At 40.2% G+C, this 18232-nt stretch overlaps 1 protein-coding gene across 4 annotated transcripts in view; it reads right to left on the bottom strand.

Annotated features, from left to right (window-relative positions):
- Positions 1 to 18232, bottom strand: part of Kif11 (kinesin family member 11) — a 94335-nt gene that overhangs the window by 8224 nt on the left and 67879 nt on the right. For all 4 annotated transcript variants that reach the window (XM_063275808.1, XM_063275788.1, XM_063275836.1 and 1 more), the window contains 9 exons: positions 17817 to 17905; positions 12330 to 12417; positions 11110 to 11298; positions 10455 to 10662; positions 7733 to 7905; positions 3307 to 3432; positions 3072 to 3230; positions 1731 to 1837; positions 932 to 1211 (listed from right to left, as the gene is read on the bottom strand). In XM_063275808.1, the coding sequence (XP_063131878.1) occupies positions 932 to 1211; positions 1731 to 1837; positions 3072 to 3230; positions 3307 to 3432; positions 7733 to 7905; positions 10455 to 10662; positions 11110 to 11298; positions 12330 to 12417; positions 17817 to 17905 (1419 nt within the window). The remainder of the gene's footprint in view (positions 1 to 931; positions 1212 to 1730; positions 1838 to 3071; positions 3231 to 3306; positions 3433 to 7732; positions 7906 to 10454; positions 10663 to 11109; positions 11299 to 12329; positions 12418 to 17816; positions 17906 to 18232) is intronic.

The following is an 18232-nucleotide window of genomic DNA, read 5'->3' as shown; positions in this document are numbered from 1 at the left end:
GATAATGATGATAATCATAATAATAATAGGCTAAAGAGATGGATTAGTAGGTTAAGAGCACTTGCTGTTTATCCAGGACTCTAGGTTTCCAGCACCTGTGTCAGGGGGCTCATAACTGCCTGTAACTCCCAACTCCAGGAGATCAACATTCTGTCCTCCAAATGTATTCTTGCCTACACCTACACACACACACACACACACACACACACACACACACACACACACACACACACACACACACACAGACACCCCAAATAAGATACAACTTTAAAAAACATATCAAATAAAATGAAACTTTTAACGTAAGAGTACCTACCCTTCTGCAAAGAGACTGACCAGTAAAAACAAAGAATATAAAACAGAAATTGGAAGAAATAGTAAATTAGATTTGAGACCTAAAAATCATGCTAAAACATGAAACAAGATCATATATAAACATGGCAAATATTATACTTAAAAGCTTAAGTAAGTTATTCATTATATCTTTTTTTTTTTAAAGATTTATTTATTGTATGAGTACACTGTAGCTGTCTTCAGACACACCAGAAGAGGGCATCAGATCTCATTATAGATGGTTGTGAGCCACCATGTGATTGCTGGGAATTGAACTCAGGACCTCAGGAAGAGCAGTCGGTGCTCTTAACCACTGAGCCATCTCTCTAGCCCTATTCATTATATCTTAAAAGACTATATAATGTTTTGGGGTTTCTGGTGTTTTGTTTGTTTTTATGAGATAGGGTCGCACTGTGTAGCCCTGGCTATCCTGGAACTCACACATCCCTACTTGCCTTTCCTTCTGTGCTAGCTAGCATTAAATGTGTGTACCACTATGCCCAGCTTCTGTATTTTAAAATCAATTCTAAGTCAAGAATATTTTTACTTCTGATTATAGCTGTTCTCTCCAAAGTTAGTTCAGGTATAGACATATTACCTCCATTAAGTTCTGAAGCTCTTCCTTCCTCTTGCTTAAGCAGGATGCCCACTGATCAGAAAAATGAACTGTGCTTGTGTTCAGGGTCCCACACCTCTGTGTGATCTCTTGGGATACAGTCTCCAGGTTGCTGCTGAGTGAACCACAGTGTCCTACAGAGTCTTCAACCAACTGTGTACCTTCTTCGTTAAAGTGTCTGAGTTCTTGTAATAATCCATCAGAGTCTGCAAGAATTTTCTTACTGTGAACTGTTGTTTTATTGATTATATCAGTAGACTTCCTACAGAAAAATAGAAGAATAACCGTGAGTGCAAGGTCAGTCAAAGTCCAGGGCAATGTGAGCTACAGAGTAAAACTCTCACAAACCAACCACCAGAACCTACCCTACAGTTCTCTGGCAAGCGATTATTCAGAGGACCAGGAAAACCACAAGTTGGATTAGAAAGGCAATCAACAGATGCCAGCAAGAATACCTGGAAATCTCTGGCAAACATTTTATAGGAGTCATCACAAAAATGTCTCAAAAAGCAATTAAAAGCCCTGAGCCTGTGATTTTAGCACTTGGGAAGCTAAGGCAGAATTGCTTTGAAGTCAAGGCTATGCTGAAATATACAGTGAGGTCCTATCTCAAGAATGGGGGTGGGGAGGAAAGAATACACTCACATACATATATACACAAAAAGTCCCATATTTACTTATAAGCAAACAAGAATTGTTTGTACGATATTCCTTTTGAATATCATCCCTTTGAATATCCCAGGCTTACAGAAGACTTTAAAAGAAGTTAACATTTTCTTACCGCTCTGTGTTTTCTTGAATACTGTTCAGTGGTTTCTGGATGTTTGCATACTTCTTCTCCAAAGCACAGAATCTCTCTGCCCAACTACTGCTTAACTGGCAAAGTTCCTGTAAGAAACATTGAGAAGAGAAAGACTTAAAACGATAATATTTAAATGTTTGTTTTCTGTATATGAATGGTAACAGAGTCATATAGATGAGAATTTACCATTTGTATTTTTGAATACACTCAGCTGAACTATAAATTCTTGACAAAACATTTTTTTTTCTTTTTCTTTTTTTTCTGGAGCTGAGGACCGAACCCAGGGCCTTGCGCTCTACCACTGAGCTAAATCCCCAACCCCGACAAAACATTTTTTTTTTTTTTGGTTCTTTTTTTCGGAGCTGGGGACCGAACCCAGGGCCTTGCGCTTCCTAGGTAAGCGCTCTACCACTGAGCTAAATCCCCAGCCCCCCCAGCCCCCCCCCCCCCGACAAAACATTTTTAACTTCGCCTCTCACACATAGAGGAAAAGAACATTTTAGGACTTTTAAAAAAAGAGTAAAATATTAACAAAAAAATTCTATCTGCTTTGCTTTTTGGAGAAGAGGTCTCATCATGTAGCCTTAGCTCAAATAACGCAAACTTCAGCTGTCCGTCATCACTGAGGCCCGCAGACGGTGCACTGAGCACACTGGCAATCAAAGAGTGCAGGAGGTCAAGGTGAGAGCCAGTGATGACAGAGTAGCATGCAGGTCACAGGAGAGACAGGAGAACCCTGCAGCACTCTCACCATAACTGCTGCTGCAGCCTTCCTCTAAAGACATTCTTTCCATTCTATTTATCTTGTTAGGAGGAAAGGACCATCTTGTGTGGTAAAGCACCAAGTTCCAGATGCAGCAAATTCTCCAAGATTATCTGATCTAAAGTAGTACTTTCAAGCCAGACGGTGGCCGTGCACACCTTTAGTCCCATGATCTCAGATGCAGAGGCAGGTGGAGGTAGCTCTGTGTATTCAAGGGCTAGCCTCAGCTACACAGAGAGTTCCAGTTCCTGGACAGCCAGGACTACACAAAGAAACCCTGTTTCCAAAACAAAAGACTGCCTCCAAAGAATTATTCTCAATTATTTTACATAAATTACCATCAGAAAAAAAAAACAGTAACTGTGGTGACCTCAGCATTTGTGAGATAGATTATTAAATCTGTTAAGGGGCATTAGAAATGGCAGTTAAGGGGGCTGGGGATTTAGCTCAGTGGTAGAGCGCTTACCTAGGAAGTGCAAGGCCCTGGGTTCGGTCCCCAGCTCCGAAAAAAAAGAACCAAAAAAAAAAAAAAAAAAGAAATGGCAGTTAAGAGATACCTGTGAATGGGTTTCCTTTATTGTCTTCAGGTCTTCAGTTAGGTTTCCACAAAGCTTTTGTGATTCAACCAAGGAAGAAACAGTGTTTTCTCGGAGTTCATGTAAATTGTTACACAATATGCTGAGAAAACTGTCTATTTCTCTTTTTTGATCTTCTACCTTTGAGGGAAAAATATATTAGTTTCTTTTTAGGTAACCTATCAAATCTGAGGTATTAAGAAGATAACATGTATACCTTTTCAGCCATTGTCACCGAAGCCCTGAAAATATGCTGTAGTTGCCTATTTATGTTTAAGATGGACACCACACCAGGAGCTATGATGGTCTTCAGGGACGTGAAAAGGTTGGTCACAAGTTCATCCTGGTTTTTAAAACAAATATTTGCTTAAGAATGTATTCATTTGCATTATCTTATCAAATATATCTCGGATATTTAGCAACCAAACACCCACATTCAAAATTCTGAATTGACAGTCTTTGTAACCTAGAGACATGGTTGTATACTCTGAGTTTATATTCTGCCTGACTCCAGTAACTAAGCAATGTTCACTAAGTACCTAGTAAATGCTAATTTTTCTCTTTTGTATTTATGTATCTTGTTGTGTGTATAGTGTTGTATTTTGTGTATCTTGCAGCACAGGCTGACCTGAAACTCACTGTGTAGCTGAGGATGCTCCTGACCTCCCTGACTTCCTGACCTCCACACTCTCAGGATCACAGGCATCTACCATGATGCCTGCCTTTTAGTCAAATTTTAACAATCTAATGGAGAGTTCAGAAGAGGAGAAAACTAATAGTGAAGTGTTAAGATTCCAGCAATCCAGATTGATTCCCCAGCATAATTAAAAAAACAAAATCTACATGTACATTTTAACATAATGAATTTTAAACAGCTCTAGGTTACTGATCAAAAGAACTAAGCCAAAAAAAAAAAATTTATTAAGAGTGGGTCTTAGGGGGCTGGAAGGATGGCTCAGTGGTTAAGAGCATGTGCTGCTTTTGTAGAGGACCAGAGTTCAGTTTCCAGAACCCATATTAGGTGGGTCCAGCTCCAGGGAATCCAAGATTGGCTTCCGGACTCCACAGGTACCCATACTCACTTGTATATACCCTCCCACCTCCAGATACACATTAAAAAAAAACAAAACAAAACAAAACAAAAAACCATAGGCTTTGGAGCCAAGCATTAATGCTCAGGCCTCTAAAACCCAAGAGGCAAAAGCAGGGTGATTATACATGAGATGTAAACCAGCCTGGACTAATGAGTTCTAGGCAACCTGAGTGAAGCAGATGGTTAGACACCGCTCAAAACACCCGAGGAGGGGCTGGGGATTTAGCTCAGTGGTAGAGCGCTTACCTAGGAAGCACAAGGCCCTGGGTTCGGTCCCCAGCTCCGAAAAAAAGAACCAAAAAAAAAAACAAAAAAAAAAAACAAAAAAAAAACAAAAAAAAACAAAAAAAACACCCGAGGAGGGAGTAGTACACCTTTAGGGCAGAAGTATTTAACTGTGAAGATCCTGTGACCTAAGAGCCTATTGTATCAGAACTTTGGTTCTTACAGAGGAACATGTGAAATTGAGAATATAATGTAAAAGATCCTTCCACTAGGGAAAGGGCAACAGAATAAATACAAAATCTAAGCAGAAATAAGTTAATAGACTGCACTGATAAGTTAGTGTTTGAGGCATAAGTTTCAGAATCTGAGTTTAATCCCCAGAACCCATATTACCAAATCAAAGAAGAAAGCTGAGTGTTGCACATACTTGAAACCCAGCAGGCAGGGACAGCAGAGCCAGGCAGATCCCTGGGACAGAGCATTAAAGAGCTTACATGGAAAGCCTGTCACCCAAAATCAATCTCTAGAATCCAGGTAAAGGTTGAAAGAGATAACGGATTCTACAAAGTTGTCCTCTGACCTCCATGGTCACTCACACACCACACACACAAAATAACATATCAAATCTAAAAAAAAAAACAAAAAACAAAAAACAAAAAAACCCCAAAAACCCACCTTAGGAGAGATTTTGTTTTGTTTTGTTTTGTTCTTAAGGATTTATTTATTTATTTTATGTATGTGAGTACACTGTAGCTGTCTTCAGACACACCAGAAGAGGGCAGCAGATCTCATTACAGATGGTTGTGAGCCACCATGTGGTTGCTGGGAATTGAACTCAGGACCTCTGGAAGAGCAGTCAGTGCTTTCAATCACTGAGCCATCTCTCCAGCCCGATACCTGAGGTTTTTTTCTGGACTCCTTATCCACCTGTGCGTACATACACACATGTACACGCAGAAAGAAAGAAGGAAGACAGATAGAGAAAGTAAAGAAAAGGCTATTATGACCTTTTTTGGGGGGAGAAGCATAGCAATTTCAATGAATTCTGTGAGAACAGTGGTCACCTCTTCCTTTGATTCAAGCAGAGGTTTGTCCTTCCAGTCCCTGTCATGTTCCCCAGCCCCACCCGGCTGTTTAGTTGTTTTGTTTGAGAGAGTCTTGCTATGTAGTCCTGGTTGGCCAGGAACTTGGCCATATAAAACAGGCTTGTCTCAAACTCAGAGATCCACCCGCCTCTGCCTCCCAGGTGCTGGGATAAAAGGTATACACAACCACATCTGACTTCAAGCAGTATTTTCCACTTACTATGTGTAAAGATATCAACAAACAAATGAATCAAGTTCTGAAGTTAGTGACAGAATGATAGTAGCTTCGTTAAATTTGGGCAACTGAAGAAACCTATTATCACAGAAGCACTGAATCCAGGTAAAGGGCCAGTTAATACTTGTAGTATTTACTTAGAAACTGTGAAATAAATATTGTTGGGATTAAAATGATGGCTTAATGGTTAAGGCACTGGCTGTTCTAGAGGACCTAGGTTTGATTCCCAGCACCCACATGGCAGCTCACAACCAGCCATAACTCCACTAGAAGATCCTATGTCATCTTCTAGCCTTAGAAGACACTGTATGCACATAGTGCACAGACAATATACTCACACACACAAAAATAAAAATGAAAATGAAAATAAAAATTGTTAAGAGTATAAACCTCAAAAAGAAGAAAAGAGTCTATACAAAGGAAATAAGCAATATGACCAAGAACTTCTTAGACAATACAGTTACAGACTACAGATAAATGAGCTGGTGAGATATTACAACAGATAGGGGGGTTATCTGTTGCTAAGCCTGACATTTGGTCCTGGAATCCAGATGATCAAAGAGAGCCGACTTTCCCACACTGCCTTCTAACCTCCTCGTGCAAGCTATGACACACACATGCACATGTACACATATTCAGAAAACATTAACTTTTTAGAACAAAGACAAACTAGATATAATCAGATGAGTGCATTTTTGCTTTTGGTTGAGACAGGTCCTCATAACCTAGGCTGGACTCACAATCTCTACATAGCCTATGCTGGATTCGAATTTGTGATTCCCCTTGCTTCAGCCACCCAAGGGCTGAAATTACTGGTGTTTCCCATAATGCTTAGCAGTATTGCTGTATAGAGATACATTTTTTAAAAGTTAGGCCTAGAGGGGTTTAGTCATGTAAATCTAATGCAAAGAATTACATTCTGAGTTTCAGATTCTACTTGTTCCTGAATTACTATTGCATTTGATCTCGCATTGCTATAACCACCACATATTATTTAAGTTTTCAAATTAGCTGTCCATGAGCCAGAAAGACAACTCAATGAGTAAAGCACTCACTGTGCATGCCTGACGGTCTGCATTTGATCACCAGAATCTGCAGGGCAAGGACTATGAAAAATGTCCCAATCTCACACGCATTGTAGCATGTACTCTCACTCAACCCATCCCTCACTAATTTAAAAAAAAAAAAAAAAAAAAGAAATGAGTTACTTATGTTGGGTCATTTATGCTAAATTAAAACAAGCTGGCCACCCGGGTAACTCCAGCCCTGGTGAGGAGGGGAACCTACCAATTTCTTAGCCAAATAACAGATCTCAAGTCCCCTGAATCCACTGGAGCTATTCTTTAGTGACCAGAAGACTCATTAAGAACTGGTACTGTTGGGGGCTGGAGAGATGGCTCAGTGGTTAAGAGCACCAACTGCTCTTCCAGAGGTCCTGAGTTCAATTCCCAGCAACCACATGGTGGCTCACAACCATCGGAAGTGTATGAAGACCAACTACAGTGTACTCACATATAAATAAAATAAATCTTTAAAAAAAAAAAAAAAAGAACTGGTACTGTTGTTTGTGACAGGTCCTCAGGTAGCTTTAAATTCACTAAAAACCAAGGGTGGCTTTAAATTCCTGATCTTTTGCCTCCATCTTTCTTTTATCTTTTTCTCAAAACCGGAAAGTTGTGTGTCGCCACCGACTGGCCGGCCTTCATCTTTCACGGTTGCTAAAACTACAGACATGTGAACTACAATGGCTTGAGTATCCCCACTCTCAGCTACACCAAATGAGTGGAAACAGTTTCAAAGTTTAGTCACATCCTCTTGGAAACCAGTTCTTCTATTAGGGTATTGGGTGGGGGGAGGAGTGACAAAAACAAAAGTCCTTTCTCTGTGTCCAGCAAAGCTCAAACAAACGTCCTCTCTGTGTGTCGAGCAAAGCTGAAGCTAAAAGTGCAATTTACAGGGTTTCTGATGACCACTGTTCTGTAAAAACATTAAGAGATTTACTAACAATCGATCCTTGCAGCACAGTTTTACTCTGGGCTGCTAACGACTGCTCTTCCAATATCATATCAGAAATCTGAGAAACACGAGCTAACACGTTTTCTGGAATAGACATGAGAGATTCAAGTGCTGTCGTGGAAATAGTGTCTAATGCAGAGACACTAGAAGACATCAGGTTACCTACAAAAAAAGAGAGAGAAGGGAGATGAACTTTGGCATAAATATATTTATATACAGTTACGACCACTTTTAATAAGTCAAAATCAATCCATTGTAGAATTTATAATAACTGCACTAAAGAAAACCAAGAAAAATTAAGCCCTTAGATATTAAAAGTATATCATACTTAAGTATATCTTAGAATAACTTTAAAACTAGAGTATATTTTTCTCCATTTGAGATGATCTTAACTCCAGTCAACCTATGTTTCAGCTTCCCAGGAGCCACCAGATTTAAGAAGCAGAATATTCTAAAATGAGTATCTAAAAGTTTATAGTAGACAGGAGTTTATTAAAAAGAAAGAACTAGGGGTTGGGGATTTGGCTCAGTGGTAGAGCGCTTGCCTAGGAAGCGCAAGGCCCTGGGTTCAGTCCCCAGCTCTGAAAAAAAAGAACCAAAAAAAAAAAAAAAAAAAAAAAAAAAAAGAACTACATTTAATTATTGTGAAACACACTTATAAACCCAGCACTTTAATGTGGAGACAGAAGTATCAGGTTAAGCTATACACAGTTCAAGGTAATTCAAGGTTACCCTCAGTTACATAGTAAACTGGAGGTTAAGCTGTTCCATGAGACTTTATCTCAAAATGAAACATTAACACACACACACACACACACACACACACACACACACACACACAAGAAAATTACAACCTAAAAAAAATATTACTTCTGTGCTCTCAAAGATGCAAGAAGAGGGCGTCAGAGGCCCTGGAACTGGAATTATAGTTGTGAGCTGTGATATAGGTGCTATGGGTACTCTCTCCACCACAATTTACAAATTAAAAACAATGGTTTTTAATGGGAAGGATCCAAGAAATTAAATAGTAATACCTAGAAGAAATGAGTCAGGCTCAGTTATAAAGGGAAATTTATTTCTAATGATGATATGCTAATTTGATAAATCTTATTATATAAAAAAAAGTCTAAAAAAATAAAACCTCTAAAATTTATTGTAAAGAAAGCAAAAATATTTATCGCTTACCTAAACAGCTGACGTGTTCAATGGGACAAGTGCCAGTGACCCTGTCATCTGAGTTGCTGGGTTTCTGCTTGTTTAAAATAGTATTAAGCTGTTTGAGACATACTAGGTCGTATCTGTAAACCTCAGCAATCAAGCTGAGCCAGGAGGATCCTAAATTAAAAGCTAGTTTGTGCTACACAGTGAGTTTAGGTTCAATTTGGTCAACTTAGTGAGATCCCGTCTCAAGATAGAAAGATAGATAATAGGGGATAACATTTAAAATGTAAATTAAAAAATAGCCAACAAAAGGAAAAAAAGAAAGATAAGATAGTAAGAACAAAAAAGGGCTGGAGAGATGGCTCAGAGGTTAAGAGCACCGACTGCTCTTCCAGAGGTCCTGAGTTCAATTCCCGGCAACCACATGGTGGCTCACAACCATCTGTAATGGGATCCAACGCCTTTTTCTGGTGTGTCTGAAGACAGATATAGTGTACGCATGTGCATAAAATAAATAAATCTTTAAAAAAAAGATAGTAAGAAAACTAAAAAATTAGAATTGTGAAATTGACACCCAGGAAACACATAAAGGAAGACTAGAATGGGCTGGGACCTGAGCTCAGCTGCCAGAGCACGTAAGATGCACAAAGCCCTAGGTCCATCTCTGCATCACATAGAACCAGGTACGATAGAACAAGGCCTAAAATCCCAGAATTCAAGTTGGAGAGACATGAGAGACAGGAGGATTAGATCTTCAAATCATCCTTTGCTACACACCAACTTTGAGGCCAGCCTCAAAACAAAAAAGACCAGAGAAGCTGGGTTTCGTGACACTCTTCTTGTAATTTTAAGAAGCAGAGACAGAAGGATCCTTGGTTAGAGACCAGCTGGACTAGTGGTAGGAAGGAGGAGGAGAGATTGGGAAGAAGGGGGGAGGAAGAGGGAAGGAGAGAAGGTTGAGAGAGGAGAGAACATAAGTGCAAGCCAGTGAGCTAGTCTGGGTCTCTCTGAGGCAGCCAACCTAGTCTACTTAGCCAATGAAAGATCTTGTTTCAAAAGAAAAAAGGTGGAGGACTAGAAATATGACTCCATGGTTAAGAGTACTTACAGAGGTAAGTCCGACTCCCAGCACCATATCAGGTGGTGGAAGGTACTCCAACTGAGGAAATGCAACACCTTTAGCCTCCACGGATACACGCACACACATACACAAACCCACATGCAGACATTCACACATACATGTAACTAAAAATAAAATAATTTGCTGGTAGTGGTGGCACATGCTTTTAATCCCAGCAGTCAGGAGGCAGAGGCAAAGGCTCTGTGATTGCTGTGAGTTTGAAGTCAGCCTGGTCTACAGAGCAACTTCCAGGCCAGCTAGGACTGTACAGAGAAGCCCTGTCTCAAAAAACAAAACAACAACAAACCCAAAAAAGAAAATGACTTTTTTTTTTCCAAGAAAAAGTAGATGGTCCCTAAGAAATAACATCCAAGGTTGTTCTCTGGACCCTCATGTATGTACACGCAGCCACAGAAGTGCCTGAACGTACCGAACAGTGCTTTGTGAACGTCCAGCATGGCCTTCTGTTTCTCACTGCCGTCCCTGATCAACTCTTCCATATTATTAAACAGACTGCTGAGGCTCCTGCCAAAGCTCTCCTGAGCCTCAGCGTTGTGCGCATCGATTGCTCTCTTCCGGTCCAGTTTAGAATGCAGACCAGATACGTCCCTGGTGGTTTCTTTAACTGTGTTAAGCAACTGCATGTTTAAAAACAAACAAAACAAAAAAGATAACATAAAAACAGTAACAAATGTGCTTGTGTTCCATAAGGATCTGTCCCTGATGAGAACTAGACACAAAACTGTAGACACTGTATCTTATGCTAATGAATCCAGGTTCTCGGGAATGTTTAGTCCCCACCAAACCCCTCTCTTCAAGCCAACCATGTGTGCAAAGAAAACTGACACTGCACATTTATTCTAGTAATTATGTTTGTTCATAAATGGTTTTCTTTTGTTTTACTGTCTCCTCAAAAATATAACTTAAAATATGTAATAGTTTCATACAATAGATGGGTCAAATAATAAACTATTGTTTCATAAGTGGATATAACATTGGAAATAAGTAAATTAAAATCTTATAATCAAAATTTAAGCAAGGATACCTCTACCTACTCTTCAATGTTCTCAATACAAAGGACAAACCTTGCTGGCCGTTTCATGAAGCTTCTTCTCAGTTCTTTCCAAAGCTGAAGAGACATACTCCTCTTTAACAAGTTGTAATTTTGTTTCTTGCAAATGTTTCTGAGTGGTTTCAAGTTCCTGTGTCTTGGTTTGCAGGTCAGATTTACACTGATTAAGTTCCTTTTCACTATCCGTAAATAACTCTGCAGCCTACATGTAATACATTAAAGAATTCTTTAAGAATCAGAAAAAAAAATGCTCTGGCTGGTGAAACACTTGGCTAGTTAATAACACTGGGAATAAAAATTATTCAAATGTAAAAAGTGTAATAGTCTGTCAGACTGACTAGAACATTGTTAATGCTATCTAGTCTGCTCCTATAAAGCTATTCAACGTATGTAGCAGGTCTGACACAGCCGTATTGACTCTTCAGGTTCCTCCCAGGACTGCAGTAGACTGCAGTGGACTGCAGTGGACTGCCATAGCAGAGGTGCACCATGACGTGGCATAGAAAGGGTCTGGCTGCTTGTCTAAGTGTCCCACAGCTCCCAATTTCTGAAATCCTTACCTTGGAACTGGGGAGAAAGTTCAACTGGCAGAATCTTATCTAGCATATGCAAAGGCCTAGGTCCCATCCCCAGCCCTGCACAAAATCAGGCATGGTAAAGTGCTGCCACAATCCAGGTAGAGATGGGGGATTCACAAGTTCAAGGTCATCCTTGGCTCCATAGTAAGTTTTGTTGCTCTTCTGAGACAGGGTCTATGTTGCCCAGGATAGCCTGGAACTCACTACGAGGAGTAGGCTGGCCTCTAACTCATAAAGATCATCTGCTTCTGGTTAAGTAGTGACTAAAGGCACATGTTTGAGTCTAACCTAAATTACTGAGAATTGTCTCAAAATAAAAGCTCGGTATATCATGAATTCTAGTATTATAGCAGGTTTTGGAGGTTTGTACAAGTAAACTCATAGTGTTTACAAAAAAGTGAAATCACTTATAACACATTTCTCAAAAATATAACCCAGTCATTAAGCATATGCCTGACTTGATTTCTCCTAAAGTTGTATCAAGTGTCAAAATAGAAGGTTTTTCATTACTAACAAAGGTAAAAATATAATACAACTTACCTGAACATAATAAAAAAATTCTGAAGAAAAAAAAGAGAGAGAAGTCCCTACACATTCTAAACTTCTTTTAGCAGCTCCTTTTCAGGTGGCCTTGCGTGTCTCCCAGAATGCCTACCTTACTGAGCTCCTCCTCAAGGACACCAATTTTTTCAGCCAACTCAGCAATTTGTTCCTCCTGAACAGTTACTTTTCCATTCATGGCTCTAAAAGTTTAATACGAATTTAACAGTTAATGCTTTGTTTTAAATCCGACAAAATTTTAGTCTAATTGCAAAATACAACATAATAGAACAAAGTCATGGCGGCTACACAAACTCATCTCCACACTCCTCACCCTGCAATGATAAGTACCAAATGGCAATGAGCAGGTGTAGCCTCTCTTGGGGGAAGACTTACTTATGTTTAGTTTACATGTGAGTGTTTTGCCTACATTTATGTCTGTGTACCATTTGCATGCCTGCTGCCCTTGAGGATCCCGCTGCAACTGGAGTTACAGTCAGTGTGAGCCACCATGCCAGTGCTGGGAATTAAACCAGGGGCACCTGGAACAGCAACCAGTGCTCTTAACGCCTAGGCCATCTCTCCAGCCCACTCCCTGTTTTATAAATGGAACATTCCTTATTTGAGCTCTACCCTGAAACTGAGAATTTTATCTATGAAGGATAGGCATGCGTGTACTGATCTGCTAAGGAGCCAGGAAGTAACTCAGTGACAGGGCGCTTTTCAGTACACAAGAGACTCTGGATTTGGTCCCTAGCACCATAAAATACATATACAATAGAACTCTATGTTGAGAAGACAGAAAAATGACAGAGAAGGGAGGTTAACAAAGTAGAGGTGGGAAGGCTATAACCTAAGTGGCTGAGACCAGTGACAGTGACAGGTAATATAAAGACGCATCCAGTGTTTTAAGTGCTTAAGGCTTAAAGACACAAAGCATCGTAAGAAATAGGTGGGATAAATGACCAAAACCACCTAAAGGACTGATTCAAAGTACGTATACAGAGCAGTATCGATCCTCAGTATCTACAGGGGATGACACACACACACACACACACACACACACACACACACACACACACACACACACACACAGAGTTATATAAGACTAGGTGTACAACTACCACTGTTATACTGGTAGTAGGCCTTGTGAGATTCTTCTCTGGGCAGAATCTCTCAGCTTCAGCAGTTCAGGTGCCTTACACCAGACAGTTCTTGTTGAGGGCTATCCTGCACTTTTTAGAATATTCAATAACAATCACTGACTTGTATCCACTAGACGCCAACAATACTCTCCACCCACAGCAATGAGAACCCTAACAGATGCCTAGCTAAGGTCTGCTATGATGCAGAAGTGGAGAACTGTTTTGCATACCTAACCTTTGTGCTTTCTCCAATATTAATCAATTCAGATCTGATCAAAGGTGCATTTAAATGGTGCTGTAATGAAACAACAAAAACTGTATGTGCTAAGGCCAATGTCCCTTCAAGGTACCAGTAGACTCAACAGGATGATGCCCTGATATCTTGCTGAAAGGATGGATAGCTGTCCCTGCCTTTGCATCCCAAATAAAATAAAAACAGGACTGTACACCTTAGAGATGTTTGCTGGTTGGAACACACTAAGGTGCATTTGTTTGCTTCTGGTATTAAAGATTTTGTGCATTCTTATAACTACATTCTTTTTATTGTTGTTTTTCAAGACAGGTTTCTCTGCTTAGCCTTGTCCTGGCTGTTCTGGAACTCAGAGATCTGAATACCTCTGCCTCCCAAGCACTGAGATTAAAGGTGTGTGCCACCACTCCCTACCCTCTCAGTCCCATCTGCCCCACCCAGGTGAAGCCACTTCATCTAAGTGCAGGAGATTCTCACAGGTGTCAGACTGGACTTGGCCCAGGGGTGCACATGACAGAATCAAATCCATGAAAGCAGTCTAAATTTTTGGTGCATGGAACATGAATTCTTAAATAGAGACCACAATCTTTTGTAATCTTTGTTAACTATATACTATGGGAACCCTTAATGTTTCTGTTTTAGTGGAGAAAACATGAGGAAAAATCAGAAGGATCTGCTAATACATTTAAAAAAAAATGTTGAATTAAACAGTGCTGTAATTACAATAATAAAACTGAAGTTTTGGGGTTGGGGATTTAGCTCAGCGGTAGAGCGCTTGCCTAGCGAGCACAAGGCCCTGGGTTCGGTCCCCAGCTCCGAAAAAAAGAAAAAAGAAAAAAAAAAAAAAACTGAAGTTTTTTAGTGGCAATGCTGTTTTATTTTTTTCAACCACAAATATAGCACAATATGATTATTTACTACAAGAAGAAAAATAAATGCCATAAGGAAGGAATAAGGGAAGGAGGGAAGGAAGGAAGGAAGGAAAAAAGGAAAGAAGGAAGGAAGGAAGGAAGGAAGGAAGGAAGGAAGGAAGGAAGGAAGGAAGGAAGGAAGGGGAAACGGCTACAAGATTCACCTGAAGCAATATAGTAGATGAGGAATCACTCGGCTCAAGCGCTCACACTTGCCATCTGTATGTGGGTGAGATCACCCAGCATCCCATGCTCAAGATTAACAAAAGGTCCTGGGTGAGATTTGTAGAACATTTAATATAACTGTGACTTGGTTTATAATGCAAGAAGAAAAGCCAAGTGGCCTGGAATCTAGTGAGCTTAATTCAGATCTTAATACACTGTAAGTGCTAGAAAGTCCTGGCTGCATTTTAAAGGGATTTCTCTGGGAATTCTACACCATGACATCTTAGCAAATGTGCACAGGAACTGTAGCAGCAGGGAGCAGTGGAGAAGACCCAAGTTACAGGTCCCATCTTGTTCTCAGACCTAAACACCAGTAGAATCTTTCAGGCTCACTCAGGAACTAAGTGTCTTTCAAGTCATGTGAATTATGCATGGATTATATCAGGAAAACTCATTTGTTTTCTCATTTCTTTTTCTTTTTTTCCTTTTGAGACAGGGTGTATTAGGAAAACTTTTAAGCTTTAGGAATCTTTATTCATAGACTGATGGAATTAACAAGAACAAAAAAATACTAAAAAGGCAAAATGCAAAGGGAAAGGTCAGGTTTTAAGAATCTTTTTTTTCGGGGACTGGAGAGATGGCTCAGTGGTTAAGTGCACCGACTGCTCTTCCAGAGGTCCTGAGCTCAATTCCCAGCAACCACATGGTGGCTCACAACCATCTGTAATGGGATCTGATGCCCTCTTCTGGTGTGTCTGAAGACAGAGACAGTGTACTCACATACACATAATAAATGAATAAATCTTTAAAAAAAAAAAAAAGAATCTTTTTTTTCTCACGACAAATTTCTCAAAGGCATTTTATTACCTTAGATTTTCATTTTCAAACACAAACAAATGCTATCTTTTGCAAATCTTCACAGGCCCATTTCATTTCGTAGACTTGAATGACATGGGTTTCACCTTCCATCTGCTCAAATTAGTGTTAAGAATGTTGTGTAAAGGGTTGGGGATTTGGCTCAGTGGTAGAGCGCTTGCCTGGCAAGCGCATGGCCCTGGGTTCAGTCCCCAGCTCCGAAAAAAAGAAAAAAAAAAAAAAGAATGTTGTGTAAAGTGCGTCCAACAAACCTCCCTCCTGAGAGACAGGAGTCTGCTAACTGCATGAGACCTTCAGCTTCTCTCTCACTGCTCACCTTGAGGAGCCATTCTTAAAACCATTCTATTCTATAAAGGCAGTCAGAGTAAACTCTAACCAGACAGCTGGGTGAGTCTTCCCAGAAGGACTGAAGGGCTCGGCCTTTGCCCCACAAAAAAATTTAACCAAGGTAACCACGTGATGATGGAAGTCCAAGCGTAATTCCAGTCATCCCACAGGACTGTAAGCTTCACTCCACACAAAACTAAGACACCAGCTAACACTCACTGAACACGTGAGAAAACAAGCACAAATGTTAGAAACCACCAAAAAAGTAAAAAGGACCATGAAGAGAAGATAAAACTTTAATGATACTAATAATGTTTGAGGACAATCTATTTATACAGAATTCGGATACCACTTCTCTACAGGTCAGGAAAGATGCGGGAGAGCTTTTACAAATTAAACATCTGACGACAGAAAGAAAATTCATCAAAAATAATTGCACATAAAGACAGGCATACTAGCACATGCCTTTAGTCTCAGGGCTTAGTAGGCTGAGGCAGACAGACCTCTGAGTTTGAAGCCAGCCTGGCCTACAAAGCGAGTTCCAGAACAGCAAGGGATACACAAAGAAACCCGGTCTCAAAAAAAAAAAAAAAGTAAAATAAAGTGTGATGAATGCTTTTGCTCTTCTTAAGATAGGCTGGCCTTAAACTCAGAGGTCTGCCCTTACCTCCTGAGTGCTGAGACTAAAGATACTCAACACTACACCTGGCTCAAGTAGCGCTTTTAACCACAAAACCCACGGGCCTTCCAGACCCACTTAAAGTGGTATGCTGACTCCTTGAGTGTTGGGAAATTTCAGGAATGACTGACTGGTTGGTGGTTTAGCTCAAGTGTAAAGCTGTCAGAGGACAGGGGTCATGGAAGAAGAGAAAATGATAGTGCATGTAGTACAGCATACCTATGGAAGTCAGACGACAACTTTTGGAGTTGATTCCCTCCATCATGCGGGTTCTAAAAATTGAACTCATGTCCTCAGGCTTGGTAGCAAGCACCTTTACCTGATGACCCATCTCACCAACCATAGTTTTTGGTTTTGAGACCAATCTTGCTATGTGGCCCTGGCTGGCATCAAACTCAGTTCTTCTATTTCTGCCTCCTAGAACATGCCAGTTAAAATGAGAGAGAGCTTGTGCATGCACACATACGCACACGGGGCTGCACAAATACTATGGTGCACATGTGGAGGCCGAAGGACAACTTGTGAAAGCAGAGTCTTTCCTTCCATGAAGTGGGCTGCAGACACCCAACTCCGGTCATGAGTCTCTGCACCACACAGCTGTCACACTGCCTCAGGACTACATTTTAGTGTCAAACCAAAAGAAGCACTTATGGACAGTAGACATTATTCCCTTATTGCTGCATAAGTATCTTTTACTTCAAACTATTGTTATCTAAAAGTATGGTTTTAGAAATGGGTGTGTTGGCACTCCAGTAACTGTGAGGCTGACGTAGGATTCAGAAAGCTTCAGGCCAGTCTGGGAGATACACAGTAAAAATACTTCCAAAAACAAAAATAAGGGAATGGGGAGATGGTTCAGCAGGGGAGAGCTCTGTCTGGGGAACTGGGTTCAATTCCCAGCACCACATTGCAGCTCACAGGGCTTCTAACTCCATCTCCAGGATACCTACCTCTTCTGGCCCCCATGGCACTGCCTGAAATGGGCTACACAGACATACATGCAGGAAAACTATCAGTAGGCTTAAAGTAAAATGCTTAAAAAAAAAAAAAAAATCCACCCAGGCAGTAGTAGTGTAGAATTTTAATCCCAGAACTCTGGAGACAGAGGCAAATGAATCTCTGAGTTCAGGGCTAGCCTGGTCTACTGATTGAGAACAGGTAAGGCTACACAGAAAAATGCTGTCTTGAAAAACCAAAAAACCAAAAACCAAAAATACCTTAGAAACCAACTCTATAACTGAAGTCTTACCTGAAACTTTCTTCAGAGATGTACACTCCATTTTTCTCACGAGCTGCTGCAAGATCTCGCTTCAAACGCTCTATCTCTTCTGTATACTCCTGCGCAAGAAGGATGTTAGAGATAGGGATCACCTTAGTTGGTTTTTATTCTATCATTCAGTGTGGAGAGCATATGCATTAAATAAAACATGTTAGTCCTTTATGATTTTCAAGCATAAAATGTTATAATCATACTTTTAAAAAAAAAAAAAAAAGGATTTCCCTCCATAACCCAGGCTGTCCTTGGCAATCTTCAGTCTCAACCATTGAAATGCTGAGATCACATCTGGAGATCTCCACCCCAGCTATAACTATAGTTTTAAATTAATGTTAATTTGTTTAGAAATAGTCTTTCAATGACCTTAATAAAATAAATGTTTTCACTAT

The sequence above is a fragment of the Rattus norvegicus genome, chromosome 1, assembly GCF_036323735.1.
Source record: "Rattus norvegicus strain BN/NHsdMcwi chromosome 1, GRCr8, whole genome shotgun sequence".
In the NCBI taxonomy this organism is placed as follows: Eukaryota; Metazoa; Chordata; class Mammalia; order Rodentia; family Muridae; genus Rattus; species Rattus norvegicus.
The sequence above is the reverse complement of the archived record's forward strand: the minus strand, read 5'-3'. Positions and strand labels throughout refer to the sequence as shown.